Source organism: Benincasa hispida, chromosome 3, assembly GCF_027475165.1.
Source record: "Benincasa hispida cultivar pf3 chromosome 3, pf3_genome.v1.1, whole genome shotgun sequence".
In the NCBI taxonomy this organism is placed as follows: domain Eukaryota; kingdom Viridiplantae; phylum Streptophyta; class Magnoliopsida; order Cucurbitales; family Cucurbitaceae; genus Benincasa; species Benincasa hispida.
Window position 1 is genome coordinate 55,053,364 of NC_143480.1, and position 18,235 is coordinate 55,071,598.

An 18,235-nucleotide genomic window follows, 5' to 3' on the forward strand; every position below is an offset into this window, starting at 1 on the left:
TTTTGGTCACAAAGACATCCGTAAGCTTATTGAATTATGCTCGTTTTGTCAATTTTACATTCTTAATAGAACATATCAAAGTATTTTGTATTTTGTACAAATGGTTTGGGCTTTTTTTCCATTAAAGGAAATATTAATACTCCCTCTAAAAAAACTACAAAATTACCACAATACCCTCCAAAAATCTTCAACCACTAGGATTGAGAGGGAGTAACTTTATCATTTTCTTCTCTGTTATCATCCAACTCCAGAAGCATAAAGCAGAGCCGTCCACGGCGGCCGCCGCCGCCGCCGGCAGCACGAAAACTCCATAGCTGCATCAAATCACCTTCCTTCAACTCATTCCTCTCCACCAATCCATTCCACTCCGTTATGAACACATACGCCACTCCCTTCCACGTCTCCCATTTACTCAACGTAATCAAACTCACTGAACAATCCGGCTCAATAATCTCCACCATCCACCAAATATCTCTGTTCAGCTTCTCCTCTTCTTCCACTTCCAGAAAATTCGTTTTGATCTTCCTCTGAGGAATCAACAACCGATTTCGCCGTTCCTCCACATCTCCCTTCCTCAATCGCTTCTGCAGTACCAAATTAGGGCTCGCACTCCGCGATCCTCCCATGAAAATCATCAGATTCTTGTATTCTTCAGGTATGTTTTGGATTAATTCTTGATTTGTTTCGGCTATGTCCGCTAAACCTGCAATTGCTAGGGCTTCTCGATTTCGATCCGTATCGCTATCGCTTTCGCTTTCTGCGACGAATATCAAGTTCTTCCGTGGCGATTCTTCTGGTTGTTCGTCGAATTTGGGAATTGGATCGGCGATTCGTAGGGGGAGTGGGCGTTTTAGTCTTCTTTCTCTTAACAGTTTGTGTCGCTTTGAGCTTATATGGACTTTGGTTCTCTTTCGCTTTATTAGCGGAAGATGATCATCCTCGTCGCTGAGGTTTCGATCGGTGGTTCCTTCTTTTGCAGAGACTGTGGTTTCTTGATCTTTATCGACGTCGCCGGTGGGATTTGTACGGTCGAAATGCATGTTTTCACCGGCGAAACGGAAGAAGAAGAAAACAAGAACGATGGGTTTCTTCTTGAGATTTATTTTTCTGAAGGTATTTTGGGGGCTTTAGAGAGGAGAAGGATTTTAGATTTAAATCTTTTTTTTTTCTTTTTCGAAAATTTAAAATTTATATTTTGGAATTTTTATTCCATATTTTAGATCTTGTTTTGACGCCCATTCCCTTGTAAATTTTGCAAATTTAATTTTACACTTCATTTCATTTAGGATAAGATAGTCAAAAGAATCTATTTTAAATCTTATCATTTGAAAATTTAAAAATGATTTTAAATTAATTACTTTGTTTAAAAATTAAAATATTTGAAATGTATATATTTAAAAATGTATTTTGATGAAAAAAAAAGTTAAATCCATTAATATATGTTTTTATCTATGACGTGCTAATTGAAAATTATAATATAAGTTAAATTAGTGATTTATTTATTAAATTTTGAAATCAGTATTTATTTGGTACATAAATTTTTTTAAATAGTTTTAAGTAGGATATTTATAGATAAGTTTAGAGAAATATTAACTCAATTTTATATTTAATAGATGAATTAATTAATTTTTTAAATAATTTTGAACTTATCTTAGACATACTAAATATGAAATTGAAAGTTTAGATATGGCGGATATTTTTTTTGACAAATTTACCCTCAACTCGAACTCAAGGAGAGTGTTAACTTTGCAAGAAGGAGAATAAAAAATTGCGGAATCCCATTCTGATTCGTAAAATATGGTAACTCAAATTAATTTTAATTCCAATACTTTCTTAGAAAAGGGGGAAAAAAATTCACTCCTATAGCGTTTCAATTACTTCCCTTCCAAAATCAAATTACAAGCCCTCCATTGACCCGAACGACCTGCCCGTTGACCCATCCACCGGCATCAGTAACCAAAAATCCAACCACTTTCGCCACGTCGTCGGGCTGCCCAAGCCGGCCTAGAGGGCAGGCCTCCGCCATCTTCGCCACCGTCTCCTCTGATTTCCCGGCGTAAAAAAGCTCCGTCGCCACCGGTCCTGGCGCCACGCAGTTAACCGTGATTTCCGTCCCCTTGAGCTCCTTCGCCGCAATTTTCGCCATCGCCTCCACCGCCGCTTTCGACGCCGCATAAGCACCGTATCCCGGCGGCAGAGACCCAACGATCGACGTCGTAAGCAACACAACCCGCCCTCCACCGCCGCGCCTGAGCCGATTCGACGCCTCTTTGCAGACCAAAAACGCGCCTCTGCAATTCACTCGAAACGCCTCATCCCAATCCTCCACGGCGGTTCCGGCCAGACTCGGGTACTTCGAATCAAGAATCCCAGCGGAGTTCACGACGATGTGAATCTCAGATCCAAACTCCTTTTCCGCCGAATCGAACAACCGCTTTACCTGATCTGGATCAGACACGTCGGCCTGGACAACGACGGCTCGCCGGAGCGGCGCCGATGACTGGTTGAGCTCCGATGCGAGCAGATCGGCTTGTGAAGAGTTGGAAGCGTAGTTGATGACGAGGTTTGCGCCGAGGAAGTGGAGGTGGACGGCGATGGCGCGGCCAATGCCACGGGATGCGCCGGTGACGATTGCGGTTCGGCCGTCGAGCGGCAGAGCGGCGGAGACGGCGGCCATGGGTTTAATCGGAAAATGAAAGGGTTGATTTGAGAAGGGTGTTTGAAAATGGCGGTGGGGAATTAGTGTGAGCGAAGAACGAGAACCGCCATTTTAATGGAGGAGGAAGAGGAAAGCAACGTTACAGTAAGTTGAAGATGATGGTGATGCGTCATTGCTTATGTAAAATGTAAATGACCCATGACCACAATTTTAGGGCATTTTTTTTATTTATTATTTTTTTACTCAATAGATTTTTGTTGAGAGATTTTGACAATATTTTGTTTTTCGTTTTCATTTTTTAGTGGGAAAAAAAAAACAGCATACAACCAACTATCAACTACTCCTTCAAACTCTATCATGATGAGGGGGAGAAAACTATCTCGAAAAACATATTTCCAAATAAAATAAATGCTTGAAGAGGATGTCGAAGTACCATAATATGAGTAACCATGTTTTCCTCTCTATAAATATGACAGAAATACATAATATTAACAATGTTTTTTTTTAAATGATGTCATCGATGAAGACTCTAATGTCAATAAAAGAGTATTTCTCCCCATTGAGAAGCTTGAAAATCTCTAAATCGTCTTACTCAACCTCAAGCCGTAGATTGAAACTCGCCCATTATTGCATAACCGATTTTAAATCCTTCATAATGCTTCAACTTGAAGCATACTACCACTCCAACCCTTAGACTCGAACCTACATCCGCCCAAAATCAAATGACTGGAATGGCCCTGAACAATCCACCTCAACTTATCCCTACCTATCTCATCCAATGAAGTTGCATCTACGTTTAAGTTTTTTTTAAGCTTGACAAATGTGATGGGATAATGAAATTAGTCTGTGTAGTTAGTGCTGTGAAAGTACAAGGATTCAAAATAATAATTTTGTTAGAATGCTAAACATAAAATTATTTAACAATGACATGGCCGCTCATTGTTTTGACTCTCGTCGCTTATGTTGGGTGCTAATGATTTTTTTTTTTAAATATACAATTAAACAAATGCTTAGATTAAGTTTGAAAGAACAATTCAAACACTCGACTTTCCGTCAAATATTATAGTGATTTGCTTCCTCCATAATAGTTTTGAAACGTTTATAAAAAGTCAAGTAATATTGCAACTTTGACTATATGTGCATATTTTAAAGAATGGACAAAGTTGAGGTTATATTTCATAATTCATAAATGATAGTTTGTAATATTGGGAATAATACCTTCTTGGTTCCTAAATTTTTGCTCTAGTTTTTATTTGGTCCATACGTTTTAAAATGTTACACATTTAGTCATTAAATTTTGAGTTTTGTTTCAATTTAGTCTTTAAGTTTAAAATGTTACAATTTTATACTTGATATTTTGAGTTTTGTTTCAATTTGGTCTCTAAATTTTAAAATTTTAAATTTCTAACCTCGATTTTTTGTTAAATACCTAATTTCAATTATTGACGTCAAATTTCATTAATTAATTAAAAATAATTATGAAGTGAAATTTTAAATTTAATTTTAGAAGTGATAAAAACAATGAAACTTAATTAATTATATCCTTTGAGCAATTTGTAATTTATTAACATAAATTAACTCCAAAGACGGAAAGTGAGCATTTAGTATAAAATCGAGGTTAAAAGTGTAAATCTTGAAATATATAGACTAAATTGAAGTAAAACTCAAATGTCAATGATAAAATTGTAGTATTTTGAAACCAATAGACTAAATTGAAATCAAACTCAAAACTTAAAAATTAAATATGTAATATTTTAAAACCTCAAGATTAAATAGAAACTAAAACCCAGGACCTGAGGGAAAAAAAAAAAAAACTTTTTCCTATAATATTTAGGCATACGTGAATACGTCGTCGTTCCTACTCATCTCTTTTAGGCATACGTGAATACGTCGTCGTTTTTACTCATCTCTTTTCACAAAATCAGAACCAATCAAACAATGTTTAAAAAATGTCGGCTTTCACAAAAAATCCAAACAAAGAAGAGTGGGCGCGCCAAGCCAAGGGCAAAACGAAACGACTTGGACATTCCTCCGTTCAAGCCCTAGATCACAGAGCTTCACTCAATCTCAACCATGGCGATTGCTCGAACCGGAGTCTACGTCGATGACTATTTGGAATGTACGTTTCATTTTCTCTTCCTCTTTTTCCTCCTTTTTCTTTCGTCTCTAATTTCCTTCTGCTTTTGTTTCAATCTTCGTAGACGCTAGCACATTGCCTGCCGAGCTTCAAAGGCTACTCAATACGATCAGAGAACTCGATGATCGATCACAGTGTAAAGCCCTCGTTTTCTGATTTCCTCACTTGTTATAGATCGTCTGCTCCGATTCGTTGGTCTGAAATTTTCTTTTTGTTATAGCGATGATTGAGCAGACGAGGCAGCAAACGAAATACTGTTTGGGATTGTCGACGCAGAGTTCGAAGAAAGGATATAGTAATAGTAATACCGAGGATGAGGAGTCCGCCTTTGAGAAACTGCGGAAGGATATAGAGGCTAATCAGGATAACGCGTTGAGTTTGTGCACTGAGAAGGTTTTGTTGGCACGACAAGCTGGCGACCTGGTATGGCGACGTTTCTTTCTTCGTTATACCTCTCAATTATCTATGATTTCAGTCTGCCTGGTTCAATTGCTGTTCGTTTCTCCATTTTTACTGCAGACCGCAATTTTCTATATCTTCTATTGATTTCTCATTGTTTATTTCGCCTATCTTATCTATGAGCAATCTCGAGTTGTAAGATTGTCTGTCGAGAAGGTATGGATTTGGGGATGGTGAAATTAGTTTACGTAGAATCATTGTTATTTTTATAACGTCTTATGAGTCTAGGGGGTTGAAATAGTTCACGGGAGATTCCGTTAAAAATGGAATTGTTACCAATGTCCTACAGTTTCCATCCGCTCTTTGAAATGTTGTACTTATTTATTCATCAAGTAGCTTCATGCCATTGGTACTTTAGAATAAATTTTCTAGACTTATCTTACAGGCTTCATGTGCTTTTACTTGTCCAGATAGATAGCCATATTAAACGACTTGATGAGGATTTAAACAACTTTGCCGAAGATCTGAAACAAGGTACTCAAACTTAGAAACTTGGCTATTTCCGGGGAATGCAAGTTATTTTACAATGTAACGTTTGAAGGTTCATTTCTTTGTTATTCGATGAGTTGAAGGTTAGCAAATTATTAATAAACCTCCAAGCCATTTTGGTACTTAAGCAAACAAACCATTAATGTGTTGTTGGATGCTTTAATGAATTGCTTACCTTTTTGGCTTTTCCTTCCATTCAGTTTGTCTGTTTGGATGATGCTTAACCTTTTACTGTTTTTCAGAGGGTAAAATTTCACCAGATGAACCAGCAATTCTTCCGCCATTGCCACTAGTTTCAAAGAATGAAAGGCGCAGACCAATATTCATAACACCTCAATCTAAGAGGCCAGATTACAGGGACCGGGATTGGGATAGGGAGCGTGATCGAGATTTTGAGCTCATGCCTCCTCCGGGAAGCCATAAAAAGGACTTTGCACCTTCACTTGATGTGGATCAGCCCATTGATCCAAATGAACCTACATATTGCATTTGTCATCAGGTTCTGATTTGAGATTCATACATGCCTCTTCTTGAAAATTGAACTTATTTTTTTAGATTATTTATTTGTTTCATTTTTATGGTTATGCCTGCCATATGTTTATTTGGCGTTGTTTCCACACAATAAATTTTTTGTCAGGTATTTTTATATTGGAAGCCCATGTTTAGTTAGTGGGTATATGAGATAGTTAGAGTTGGTTAAAATAAAAGCAGGGCAAGTGGTTATGAATAAAAGAAGAGGGAAGGGAGTGAGGGAGGACAAATATTCTCGTAATGCATCAGAAAATGGTATCCCTCGTGAGAAGCTTTCATCCTTCACCTCTCATTGGTAATCCATATAAAAAAATATTACATTTTGGAAGTTGGAAGCTAAGTCTGATGCTCAAGAATGAAATTCTAGAGAGAGATAATTTTAGGTTTAGTTTACCTTGAGTGGTTCAAGAAATCATGGACGTGAAACGATGGGAACAAAAAGGTCGAAGGAAAAGGAAAAAGTTAGTTTCAAAGATCAATAATAAAAAGGGGAAAACAAAAAGACTATAGGGTGCCAAAGTGAGTTTAGCTCAGTGGTAATGACACGACCTTCTATCCTAGAGGTGGGAGATTCGATCCCTAGAAAGACTATAGGGTTTTCTTCATCTTCATTGTCATCTTCTTACTCCTTTAGCTTTTGTTTGATGGAGCACCAAATTCACTCTACACAACGTGATACTTTTGATGGTGAGCACTGGGCAGTGCTAGGTATGAGTACGGATTAGTTAGTAAGTATATGAGATATAGTTGGCTAGATGAATTGTTATTAGCAAGTGGTTATAATAAAAAGGGAAGTCAGTGAAGGAGGAAAAATATTTAGAATTAGAAGCAGGTACAAAACAGTCTAAATCTTTGTAATTTCTCTAACTGGATCGCTGGTTACTAAGATTTTTACTGGTGCTACAACTACCTGTTTCTGTAGGTGTCATTTGGAGATATGATTGCCTGTGACAATGAAAATGTAAGTCCACCCTCCTTGCTATGTTGTTAATTCTTCACATCTTCCGTTTTTAGTTGTTTGTCTGTCTGCAGTGTTGTTTTTTTTTTTTTATTTGCCCCTCACGATTGTATCTGTAATACCAATGTTTTCTTGTATGGTAAGAGTTAGTTTTGAGGCAGTGCAGTTTCTAGAAATGAATTTGTGGATATTGCCCGTCTTGTGACATCAGAACTCAACAAATATCTCGAAGCATTTGATCCCATATTTTGTGTGTATTATGTGCGTAATGTAGCTGGTCTTTTTTAGTATGTTTGTGCATATGCATGAACCTACACTAATTAAACCAAACTTTTTTTAATAAACATTCATTTTGCGCTTAAAATTTCCTGAATTCCATTGCTTGTGGGTTAGAGAGGATTGTCTCTGGTTTGTGGTTTGATGTACTATAGATAACCTTATCATTGGTATAAAAATTACCCCTGGGTAAGGACTTGTACATGCTGGTTTAAAGCATTTTTGTTTTTGTTTTTTTTAATCTCCTCAGATCGTTGTTGTTTCTTTCAAATGTTTTTAACTTGATCATCTGAATCTATATTAGATAATGAATTTAGGTTCTAGTCTAGAGTTTAGTAGCCATTTGGTTTTGGTTTTCTGTTTTTGAATGTTAAGCCGATAAACACCCCTTTTATCTATTGCTTTATATGTTTTATTGTCTACATTTTATAAGTGTTTTCATCTCAAAATTTGAAAACTAAAAAAGGAGTAGTTTTCATAAACTTATTTTTGTTTTTGGAAATTAGCTAAGAAATCAAATGTTTACATAGAAAATATGTTGTGAGAAAACAAGCAGTCAAGCAGAGTTTTCAAAAATCAAATGGTTACCAAATAGGGTCTAATAGACTTGAAGGTGCACTGTAAATTATGGATTTTCATGATAACCTTTGCCTTTTCTTCTGCTTTTATGCCATTGACAGTGTCAAGGAGGTGAATGGTTTCATTATTCCTGCGTTGGACTAACTCCAGAAACAAGATTTAAAGGAAAGTGGTATTGTCCAACCTGCAGAGTTGTACCACAATGTCAATAATGAAAAATACACTGCCAAATATTTGAAGCCTGTTGGGGGATATTCAAATGGTACGCGTTGTTTTCCTCTCATTTCAACATTTATCTGAAACCAAAATTGGCTTGTTATTATATCGTATTATATCTTGTAACATCCATAGTGTATTAGCAAACCTGAACATAGGTTAATTAGTTGAGTATTGGTAAGGTATATACTCTCTTGATCAAGAGATCAAAAGTTCAAATTTTCCTACCTCACAAGTTGTATAGTGTAGTGGCAATGAATTCTTTTTATTTGGAAGTAATCATTTAGCTTGAGTCATCATACTTTGCCCTTTTTCCTTTTTGACATCGAGTCATCTACTTTTTTTTTTTTTTTCATTCATTTTGACATTTCTCTGAAATTGAAATTGACTTGTAACTATATTGTGTAATCGTGGTAGTGTAGTAGCCAACCTGAACATAGGTCAACTAGTTGAGTGTAACGTATATTTTTTATCGAACAAAAGATTAGAGATTTGAATTTCTCCCTCACACGTTAATGTCAAAAAAGCCAACGGTAAGTAGTGGCAGCGAATTCTTTTTATTTGGAAGCAATCATTTAGCTTGAGTCATCATACTTTGCCCTTTTTTTTCTTTTTCCTTTTTGTATTTTTGGGATGTGTTTCAATTTGGAACCGTTTAAAACTACAGATAAAGTACCACGATATTGGTTACAATGGGAAAAAAGTGTGTGGGTTGGTTACTTTAGGTCCTTTATACTTTTTTCTTCATCATTTTTATTAAAGCTTGTTATGTTTAGTAACAAAAATCTATTGTGTAATTTGTGATTGTGGTGAATTTTATGTTAGTGACATCTTTGTGATGATGTGGGGGTTAGAAGTATATTTTTAATCCTTTATACTTTTCCTTTTATCTTCTTTAAGAAATTTTATTTTTGGCTTTATATTTAGTAGTAAAAATCTAACGTCAGATTAAAATAGTAAAAAAGTTTTTAAACACTTCAAAAGTTAATCCAAACAAGCTTTTTATGAGAATGTGGTGAATTTTATTTTGCGACGATCATTTTAAGTGATTTGGGATTTGAGTCTTCAATTATTTAAATTATGCTAATTTGAGCCTCGCTTAACATATAAGGTGTTACCATTGCAAAGGTTGATAGTTTGATATTCTATTTTTTCAATAATAATAATAATCTCTATATTCTATCTGTAGTAACAACGCTTTCTTCCCTATTTCTGCTTCTAGAGACAGCAACAATGACAATGAGTGGAGTTCTCTTCCTCCTTCAACAATGCATATTAGTTGGTGACAATAATCATAGTTTTTTTTAGATGCCAAATGAATCATGTGCAAATGAAAAAAGTACAAAAGTGAATAAGAACGAGAGTAAGAGGGAGAAAGTGAGTTATATAATGAGAAAAATGAGAGCAAGAGCGAGAAACTGGAGAACGAAAAAAACAGTCCATGAAAAGGCTTGGTGACATTAATAAAATGTTAGAAAGTTTTGTTTCGAAAAAGTTGGTCAATTTTTATTTCTTTTCAAAGTTTTTAGGTCATTTATACAAAATTCCAACCTTTCACTATATCTGAAATAAATTTATAATTTGATTTTAAAAAACGTAATTAACTATCGAGTTTAATGTTAATGGAATGCAAATTGTTCACTAATTGACAAATCATATGGATTTATTATTAGTTATCAATATTCAGATACTTATAATATAGTATAGGTCAGATGATTTTATTGATTTATTATTTAATTAAATAATAGTAGATTAGGATATTGCTAATCAACAGAGCATTGAAGATTTTGAAATTTGTAATATTTCAAATCCTTTGAATGGCGCCAATAATGGTACTCACCTAATAACACCAACTTTGGAGGGAACAAGCTACTGAATCAAAATTACTTAATTACCCCTCTCTCTCTCACACTATTAGTGAAATTATATTTTCAAATTACCAACAACCATGTTCTTCTTTGTTACTTATCAAAAAAAAAAAAAAAAAAAAAAAAAACTTTGTTCATATTTTAATAAATTGGATTTTAAGTAGTTTTTCTTTTTCTAAACTAGTGAATCTTATAGATTTAATTGATAAAACATGTATATCACTTTATTTTTATTTTAAAAATACTTGAATCCATTCAGAAAAATGCTCATAAGTGGATTTGCAAGAGAAAGAGATTGAAAAAAAAAAAAAACTTGAAACAAATAAAACTCTATGCCATCAAATAGAGCACAGAATGCTAATATCAAAAGATCGATTGAATCCAATTTGGAATGTCTAATACTATTAAGACCAGTAGTAGCATCGAATCACAAAAATATCCTCTCCCTCCCTATCTACTTCTTCAAGAATACGATATTTTCCTAACTAGAAATCAATTTAAAAAGATGAAAAATCAACTAGCTGAAGGTATTAAAATTACCTCCCCGAGCATAAGTTAAGTTAAGATGAAACCTTAACTTTATGGGCTAAATTAATTCACTAACTAAATAAAAATTAAAAAAAAGGGAGAAAAGGAAAGAGCAAAATTAGAGGATATTCATGAGGAAAAAAAGATTATGAATTTGTTCTCATTTGGAAGGGCCATTATGGTCCATTAACAAAAGTTTGAGAGAGGGACCCACAAGAAGAAGAAGAAGGGATAGCGGTGGAATTTCAAGAAAAGATTTTGAATTCATAGTAATAGAGCGCTTTGCAAAACAAAACCCCCCAGAAAAGGAAAAATCCCTCAAATCAAAACCCAAAATCAGACAGCACCAAATCCATAAATTCAAATCCCTCAAAATCCCTAATCCTTCTCTCTCTTTCATTCTTCTTCTTCTTCTTCTTCTTTCCATTTCTGCTCAGACATACATCCATCTACGCCATGAAAGCAATCTCAGAAACTCAAAGGTATTCATTCTTTTTCTCCTCTTCCTTTGATTTTCTGCCCTTTCTCAGATACCCTTTTGCTTAGAAACCAAAATCCACTTCATTTTTTTGCTTCCATTTTCGGTTTCTTCAACTCTTTTGTACAGATTTAGTATTGGGGTTTTGTTTCTTTGATTTTCTAGATACCCTTTTGCTCAGAAACCAAAACCCACTTCATTTTTGGCTTCTATTTTCTGTTTCATCAACCCTTTTAGACAGATTTAGTATTGGGGTGGTTTTGTTTCTTTGAGGTGCCCATCAGCTGTTTGTTTAAATTCTTGAGAGAAACTGTATGGTAGTTTTAAATTTTTAATCTGAACCGTTTTGTTTCTTTTTTTGTTTTGATTTCTTTCAGGTCTTTTATGACAAAAAATTTGAGTCCAATGCTTCGGCGGGAATTTGCTAATCTTGACAAAGATGCAGATAGTCGTAGATCTGCCATGAAGGCATTGAGAACTTATGTGAAGGAACTAGACTCCAAGGCTATCCCTGTTTTTCTGGCTCAAGTTTCTGAGAACAAAGAAACTGGTGCTTTGAATGGGGAATGTACCATTTCTCTTTATGAAGTTTTAGCTCGTGTTCATGGCGTCAATATTGTACCGCAGATCGATCGGATTATGACTTCTATTATCAAGACTTTGGCTTCAAGTGCTGGCTCTTTCCCTCTTCAACAAGCTTGTTCTAAAGTTGTTCCCGCGATAGCGAGATATGGGATTGATCCCACCACTCCTGATGATAAGAAGAAGCATGTGATTTACTCTCTTTGTAATCCGCTTTCTGAATCTTTGTTGGGTTCTCAAGAGAGCCTAACTGCTGGTGCTGCCCTCTGCTTGAAGGCTTTGGTGGATTCGGATAACTGGCGGTTCGCTTCTGATGAGATAGTTAACAAGGTTTGTCAGAACGTTGCTGGAGCTTTGGAGGAGAAATCTACACAAACCAATTCACATATGGGCCTTGTTATGACACTAGCTAAGCGAAATCCTCGGATTGTTGAACCGTATGCTAGATTGTTGCTACAGGCCGGGTTGCGAATATTGAAGTGTGGGCTTGTGGAGAAGAATTCTCAGAAAAGATTGTCTGCTATTCAAATGATTAATTTCTTGATGAGATGTCTAGATCCTTGGAGTATATTTTCGGAGCTTCAGTCTATAATTGAGGAGATGGAGAATTGTCAGTCTGATCAAATGCCTTATGTCAAAGGTGCAGCTTTTGAAACTTTGCAAACAGCTAAGAAAATATTAGCTGATAAAGGGTCGAAAATGGACAAATCGCCAAGCTCGGTGACGGGATCAAACTTCATTGATCGCACGAGAAGAAGTCCATGGAGGAATGGTGGAAGCCGAACTCCCTCATCTGAGTCTCCAGAATCCCAGACCCTCGATTCGTTCTTCGATTATGGCTCACTTGTAGGATCCCCCTTTTCATCAAGACAAGCTTCTCGTAACTCAGGATTTGACCGAAGGAGTGTGAATCGTAAACTTTGGAGTTATGAGAATGGTGGGGTTGATATATCACTCAAGGATGGCTTGTCTTTGTTCTCAGACATCACTCGTGGAACCGACGTTTCCGACACCATGTCCGTGCACTCTGGAAGTCACAAACTTGGCCATAATGGTGAAGAATATGCAGATGATTTTTCAGGGTTTTTTCAAATGAGTCCTCCTAGACGCAGACTTTCTAGAAGCACTACAACTAGTCCCCTTGTAAGTTCCCTGAGCAAACTGTCCATATATGCCAGTTTTCTCCGTATTCTTGTACATTTAAACCATATGGCTAAATCTCTTGGGGTTGTCCTTAAAGAATGGAGTTAGTTTCTGTTCATATTAATTCCTTTACTTCCACAATAGTAAAGTTTGGACACAAATTCTGGTTTAGTTCTTTCTTTAATGTTCATTGGCTTATACCAATCTTTCCTATCTTATGTACCTCAGCGGAGTCGTGGTTACATAAACGTTGAAGATATGATCTTCAAGACTCCTAGGAAGCTCGTTCAATCCCTTCAGGATCTAAACGAGGCAAACTCCGAGTATGGTAGCAAAAGTAGCAGGCGCAGGCATAGGAGTTTGTCATCAGGCAATTTGGAGTGGAGTCCTCCAAGATCATTTCTCAATCAAAAGTTCCCAGATGATCAGAAACCCAGCAAAGAAGATGGAGGCGGCTTAGACAATGATAAGAGTGAACAATCACAAGGTAGTTCCGAATCGATCTCTTCAAGTGATGGTGTCCCTACTCATGGTGATGTCGAAGCCATACCTGTGGCAGTGGCATGTCAAAGTAAAATCAAACCTCAATATTCTGGCATGGAGATGGCATATAAGAAGACTGCTTTGAAATTGGTCTGTGGCTTCTCATTTTTGCTTTTCACAATATTCACTTCATTGCTATGGATTGATGATCACGATCAAGGTTCCTATCTTGTACCAACATAATGTTCTTGTGCTTCACCCGAAATAGGTTTAAACTGTTTGTTGTAAGTTTTGTTGAGTTCAAATGTTGTTTGTCAAGTAGCAAGAAGGCATATAGAAAAGTTAGAAGCAAAAGAAAACCTGTCAGATTAGATGGATTTGGAAAATGACTCAATGTAAGCATTTCAGTGTGATCAGTCAATGAAGTTCCTGACTTCAATAGGCATCTTTTTACGTTCACTAATTATGGAATGTGCTTTCTTTCTAGAGTTGATGTTGTAACATTAGTTTGCTTAGAGTACATAACTCAACCTCAAAGTTTTTTCTTTTTCTTTTTTTTTTTTTGGTTGGGGGGGGGGGGGGGGGGGGGGGGGGGGTGGTTAGTTTATTTTAGTCTCTTGTTCATCTTTCTCACATTTGTTTTGATCTTATACTTTAAAATGCCATCGTTTTAATCCTTGTTTTCAAACTTTTAGCACATATTTTATACTCGATGAAAATTATTTAATACAAATTTATGGCTACATTTCAATAATTTTTGTGAAATAAAATTGGACCAAAATAGAGGACTAGAATAGATTCATAAATGTAGAAAACTAAGAAGAATGAAAAAGTATAGAGATCAAAATTCTCTTGAAATTATAGGTATTAAAATATAATTTAAACAATTTGAAAAAAGAAACAAATTTGCAATTTGGGATAAGAAAGTTGTGTACAAGGTACACGAGTTTCAAAAACCAAAACAACGTCCACGATTTCCCCCTACCCCTTCCAAAATTTCTATGGAACTCGTGGATAACGTGCACAATATTCCATTTTCAATTTTTGTGGTGTTAGGTCATGTGATTCGCGTAGATGTAGTACACGATTTACCTCTAAATCGCGTTTCATAACCTATTTGTGAATAGGATACACAATTTATCTAGCTTGTGTACACATCCACGAGTTACCAACCCTGTTTTTGGAAATAGTTTCATGTTAACCCTTTTTTTTAATTAATTATTTATTAAAAAAAATCCTTTGTGGTCATCCTTGGAACTTTTTACATTGAAGGGAATGGACAAGAGGGTGATACAAGGACTAGAGATTTGGGTTGTATAAATACTGAGACCCTCTCCATACTTGTTGAGGCTCCAAGACTATTGGTTTAAGCATGGCTGATTGACCAAGGCATATATAAGAATATTCTCCATAGTACACATGATTTGATCCAGGACTGAAGATGTAAACTTCATCAAATCCATCTCTCCCCACCACCACAGAGTTTCTCCTTCCCTATATCATGTCAAAACATAAATAAGATTAACCTCAATAATTGGTGCTAAATCTCCTCCTATCCAACTGAAAAAAATTGACTGGGACAGAATCAGAATAATGTATATGGGTTGGTTACTGTAGTTTTAGTTTTGTTTACTTGGGTCTCTATACTTTCAAAATATCAATTTGGTCTCTATACCTTCACCTTTGTTCATTTTAGTTTGTATTTTAAAGTGCTCATCTTCGTTCTTGAATTTTTAAAAAGTGACCATTTTTCTCCCTTCATTTTTTCAGTTTTATTTCATTTTTAAGGGACTAAAATGGACACTTACTAAAAGCTCAATAACCAAAATGAACTAAAGTCGAAAATAAAATGACCAAAATGAATATTTTGAAAATACAGGGACCAAAGTGGACCAATTTTTCAAAGAATATGGACCAAAGTGAATATTTTGAACGCTCAAGGACCAGAAGGAATCAAAGTGTTGTACATGGACCAAAGTAGTATTTAAATCTTTTTTTCCTTTTGTTAAAACATTCAAAATGTTCATTTATGGTCCCTTCTTAAAAGTAATCATTTTAGTTCTCAAACTTCCAAAATATCAATTTTTGTTTTTCAACTTTTAAACAAAGCTAAAATATCCTTTTTGTCTCCGTACTTTCGACAAATTTTAATGGTTAAATTACATTTTAGTAAGAAATTAGAAACTAAGAAGGAAGAGACCTATAAGTTCAAAAACCAAAACGAACATTTTAAAAGTTCAGTAACCAAAATGAAAACAATCTCGAAAGTTTGGGAACCAAACCTCATAGATTATACCAGAAGAAGAAATGTTTCTTACCCTGTCTATGATTGTGAAGTATCTGGGAGCATTGGTGTAGATCCTACTCATCTGTTCCATCAATTGCTTGTAGTTATCTGTCTCTTCACCCTCAATCTCCTCTTCACTGTCTCTTTGGTTGCTTTTGCCCCAACCAGAAAGAATCCCTTCGAATGTTTGAGTCAAACCTGAGCTGCTTCCCTGGCCATAACAATCTGGAGGAATAATGGCAGAACTTGATGAAAATGGTGGCATGCTGTGGAAATCTGAACCTTCCAATCCAATAGCAAAAGTTGCCTCAGGAGTACTCACAGTCATATGACTCAAAACACAGCCTTTCAATTCAAGAGATGTTTCTTTATTATTGGACACTGTTAGCTCTGATGTTAACATATCTTCCCCAAGTGTAACTGTGTATTTCAACTCTACCTTGCCCTCTGCAACCCTGCTTATCAGCTCCATCTGCATGCTAAGTGAAAAATGTTAAAAAGGGCGGTTTGGAATGACTTTTTAAGTGTTTAAAAATAAAAGAGAAATATGTCCTTTTGGTCCCTCTTAAGTTTTGAGAATAGTTTCTATAGTCGATCCTAAGTTTTAAAATGATACATTTTTACCAGTTCAGTTTTCATTTGGTCACTAAATTTCGAAATGCTACATTTTTACTCTTAAATGTTGAGTTTTGTTTCCATCTGGTTCTAAGGTTTCAAGAATTACACTTTTACTCTTGCTTATTCACTAAAAACTCATTTGTGATAGTTGTGTTGATGTCTACTAATTAATATAACAAATTTAAATTACTTTTCACCAATTTTTCACAACTATAAAATTTCACATCATATTTATTTTAAATTAGTTAACTGAAAGTTAACCCAAATAATAAAAAGAAAGCATTAGTGAAAACTTGAGGATAAAAGTGTACGATAATTGGCTAAATGACAACTAAGCTCAAAACCCAAGCATTTTGGAACCAATGGACCAAATGAAAAGTAGACTCAAAACCAGGATCAAAAGAATATATTCTTTTCCAAAACCAAACTACTTTATGTGCATAAAAAACCATTTTAAACATGTCCTAAATCCCATTTTAGTTCCTGAACTTCGATTTAGATCGATGAAATTTTAAAATGACTATCATGTTGCTCCACTTAGTATTTGTTTCGACAAACTTATGTATGACTTCAATATATGCATATATGATATATGTGACAATTAATACTCATGGTTGAAAGACATCATTTTCTTGATCAGATCAAACCTCAACTTTCAAGGTTGTATTTATGTCTAATAGGTTTCATAAAATAAGTTTATAACTACGTTACATTAATGTTTATACAGCAAACTAAGGATTAGATAAACACAACAATCTTAAAAGTTAACGTACTCATACTTCAATCGTTTGGAAAATTCATGAAACAAACTCATACTTCAATCGTTTGAAGTGAGAAAATTGAGCAGACATTTCGAACTTTAAAATCAAAGATCAAGTAAACTCAAGAGTTCAAAACAAAGAACAATCAGACCGAAAGTGAGATGAGATTTAGATCAATCAGAACATTTTTCAATGCATAAAAACAATTATACTCGATCAAACCTGAATCGATTCGCGAGGATTTCCTGTAACATTATGAAGAGCCCAAGAAACATCCTCCAGTCGATTACTCCCACAGTCCAGGGCTAGGGCTACGCCTCCTTGAACAACAACGTCGCCATTTTTGTCCTCAGATACCGAAGAATGAAGCAGCTCGAGCGATCCTCCATGCCACATCGGAGATTTGTAGGAAGTAATTAATCCGCTCGGGAACATAAGAATCGCAGAACCTCCATTTTCCAATCGCAATTTTGCAACGCATTCATCGCCGATTCCTTCGAATGTTACTCCATGTCCTTGGCCGTTGAATTCTTCTTCCAAATAATCGACATTGATCGGTTGATACGGAACTGAAGCCACTCCGGGAAGTCGGAATCCTCTTCCTCCGCTGCGGCGGCTTCCTGTGGATTGATGAAGGCAATGACAGACAAATCGGCGGCGAAGCGTCCACGGACGCGCGTAGGGAATGCCTGTGGGCGGATAGAGAAGCTTTGGAGCTACGCTCATGGCGGTCGGACGCCGGCGGCGGCGGCTCTCTCTGACTACGCGATGAAGTGGAAGTGGATAAAGTGAAAAATTGAATGGATTGGTCCTCGTCTTGGCTTTCAATTTGGTAATATAATTTCCATTTATCTATTTTATATGATTTTTCAGATATTAAATCATAAATTATGAGATATTTTAACTTCCAAAAAGTTACTAGATTTTATGAAGTGAAAGATATTTTATTTGCTAAGCTAACGAATTATGTTTGGATTTGTCACATATTACAATTTGTAAGATAAGAGTGTAAATAATTTAGTTTGAATAAAGCCAATGTGCTCAACTGATTAATATATTAGTGATAAATTATTTTTTGAAAAATATCTTTTGGGTCCTAAGTTTCGGGTTTAATTTCTATTTGGTCTCTAAATTTTTAGAATGTTACACATTTAATTCTTAAATTTTTTAGTTTCATTTTAAT

General features: G+C 35.5%; 5 protein-coding genes across 5 annotated transcripts; 2 read left to right on the plus strand and 3 right to left on the minus strand.

Moving 5' to 3' along the window:
* Positions 1–1,040, minus strand: LOC120074198 (uncharacterized). Its single transcript, XM_039027249.2, has one exon. The coding sequence runs from the start codon at positions 1,038–1,040 to the stop codon at positions 195–197; it is 846 nt and encodes a 281-aa protein (XP_038883177.1). The 3' UTR covers positions 1–194.
* Positions 1,041–1,784: 744 nt separating this feature from the next.
* On the minus strand, positions 1,785–2,677 carry LOC120074199 (NADPH-dependent aldehyde reductase-like protein, chloroplastic). The gene has a single exon (XM_039027250.2). The coding sequence runs from the start codon at positions 2,675–2,677 to the stop codon at positions 1,892–1,894; it is 786 nt and encodes a 261-aa protein (XP_038883178.1). The 3' UTR covers positions 1,785–1,891.
* Positions 2,678–4,560: 1,883 nt separating this feature from the next.
* ING2 (PHD finger protein-like protein) lies at positions 4,561–8,600 on the plus strand. Its single transcript, XM_039027949.2, has 7 exons — positions 4,561–4,778; positions 4,861–4,932; positions 5,017–5,219; positions 5,666–5,729; positions 5,987–6,243; positions 7,198–7,236; positions 8,190–8,600. The coding sequence occupies exons 1-7, from the start codon at positions 4,733–4,735 to the stop codon at positions 8,298–8,300; spliced, it is 792 nt and encodes a 263-aa protein (XP_038883877.1). The 5' UTR covers positions 4,561–4,732; the 3' UTR covers positions 8,301–8,600.
* Positions 8,601–10,960: 2,360 nt separating this feature from the next.
* On the plus strand, positions 10,961–13,849 carry LOC120074388 (ARM repeat superfamily protein). Its single transcript, XM_039027492.2, has 3 exons — positions 10,961–11,182; positions 11,556–12,903; positions 13,132–13,849. The coding sequence occupies exons 1-3, from the start codon at positions 11,157–11,159 to the stop codon at positions 13,627–13,629; spliced, it is 1,872 nt and encodes a 623-aa protein (XP_038883420.1). The 5' UTR covers positions 10,961–11,156; the 3' UTR covers positions 13,630–13,849.
* Positions 13,850–14,576: 727 nt separating this feature from the next.
* On the minus strand, positions 14,577–17,966 carry NDF5 (NDH-dependent cyclic electron flow 5). Its single transcript, XM_039027493.2, has 3 exons — positions 17,275–17,966; positions 15,705–16,145; positions 14,577–14,880 (listed from the first exon to the last, which is right to left on the minus strand). Exons 1-3 carry the CDS (start codon positions 17,776–17,778, stop codon positions 14,686–14,688), a joined length of 1,140 nt encoding a protein of 379 aa, XP_038883421.1. The 5' UTR covers positions 17,779–17,966; the 3' UTR covers positions 14,577–14,685.
* Positions 17,967–18,235: the final 269 nt, after the last annotated feature.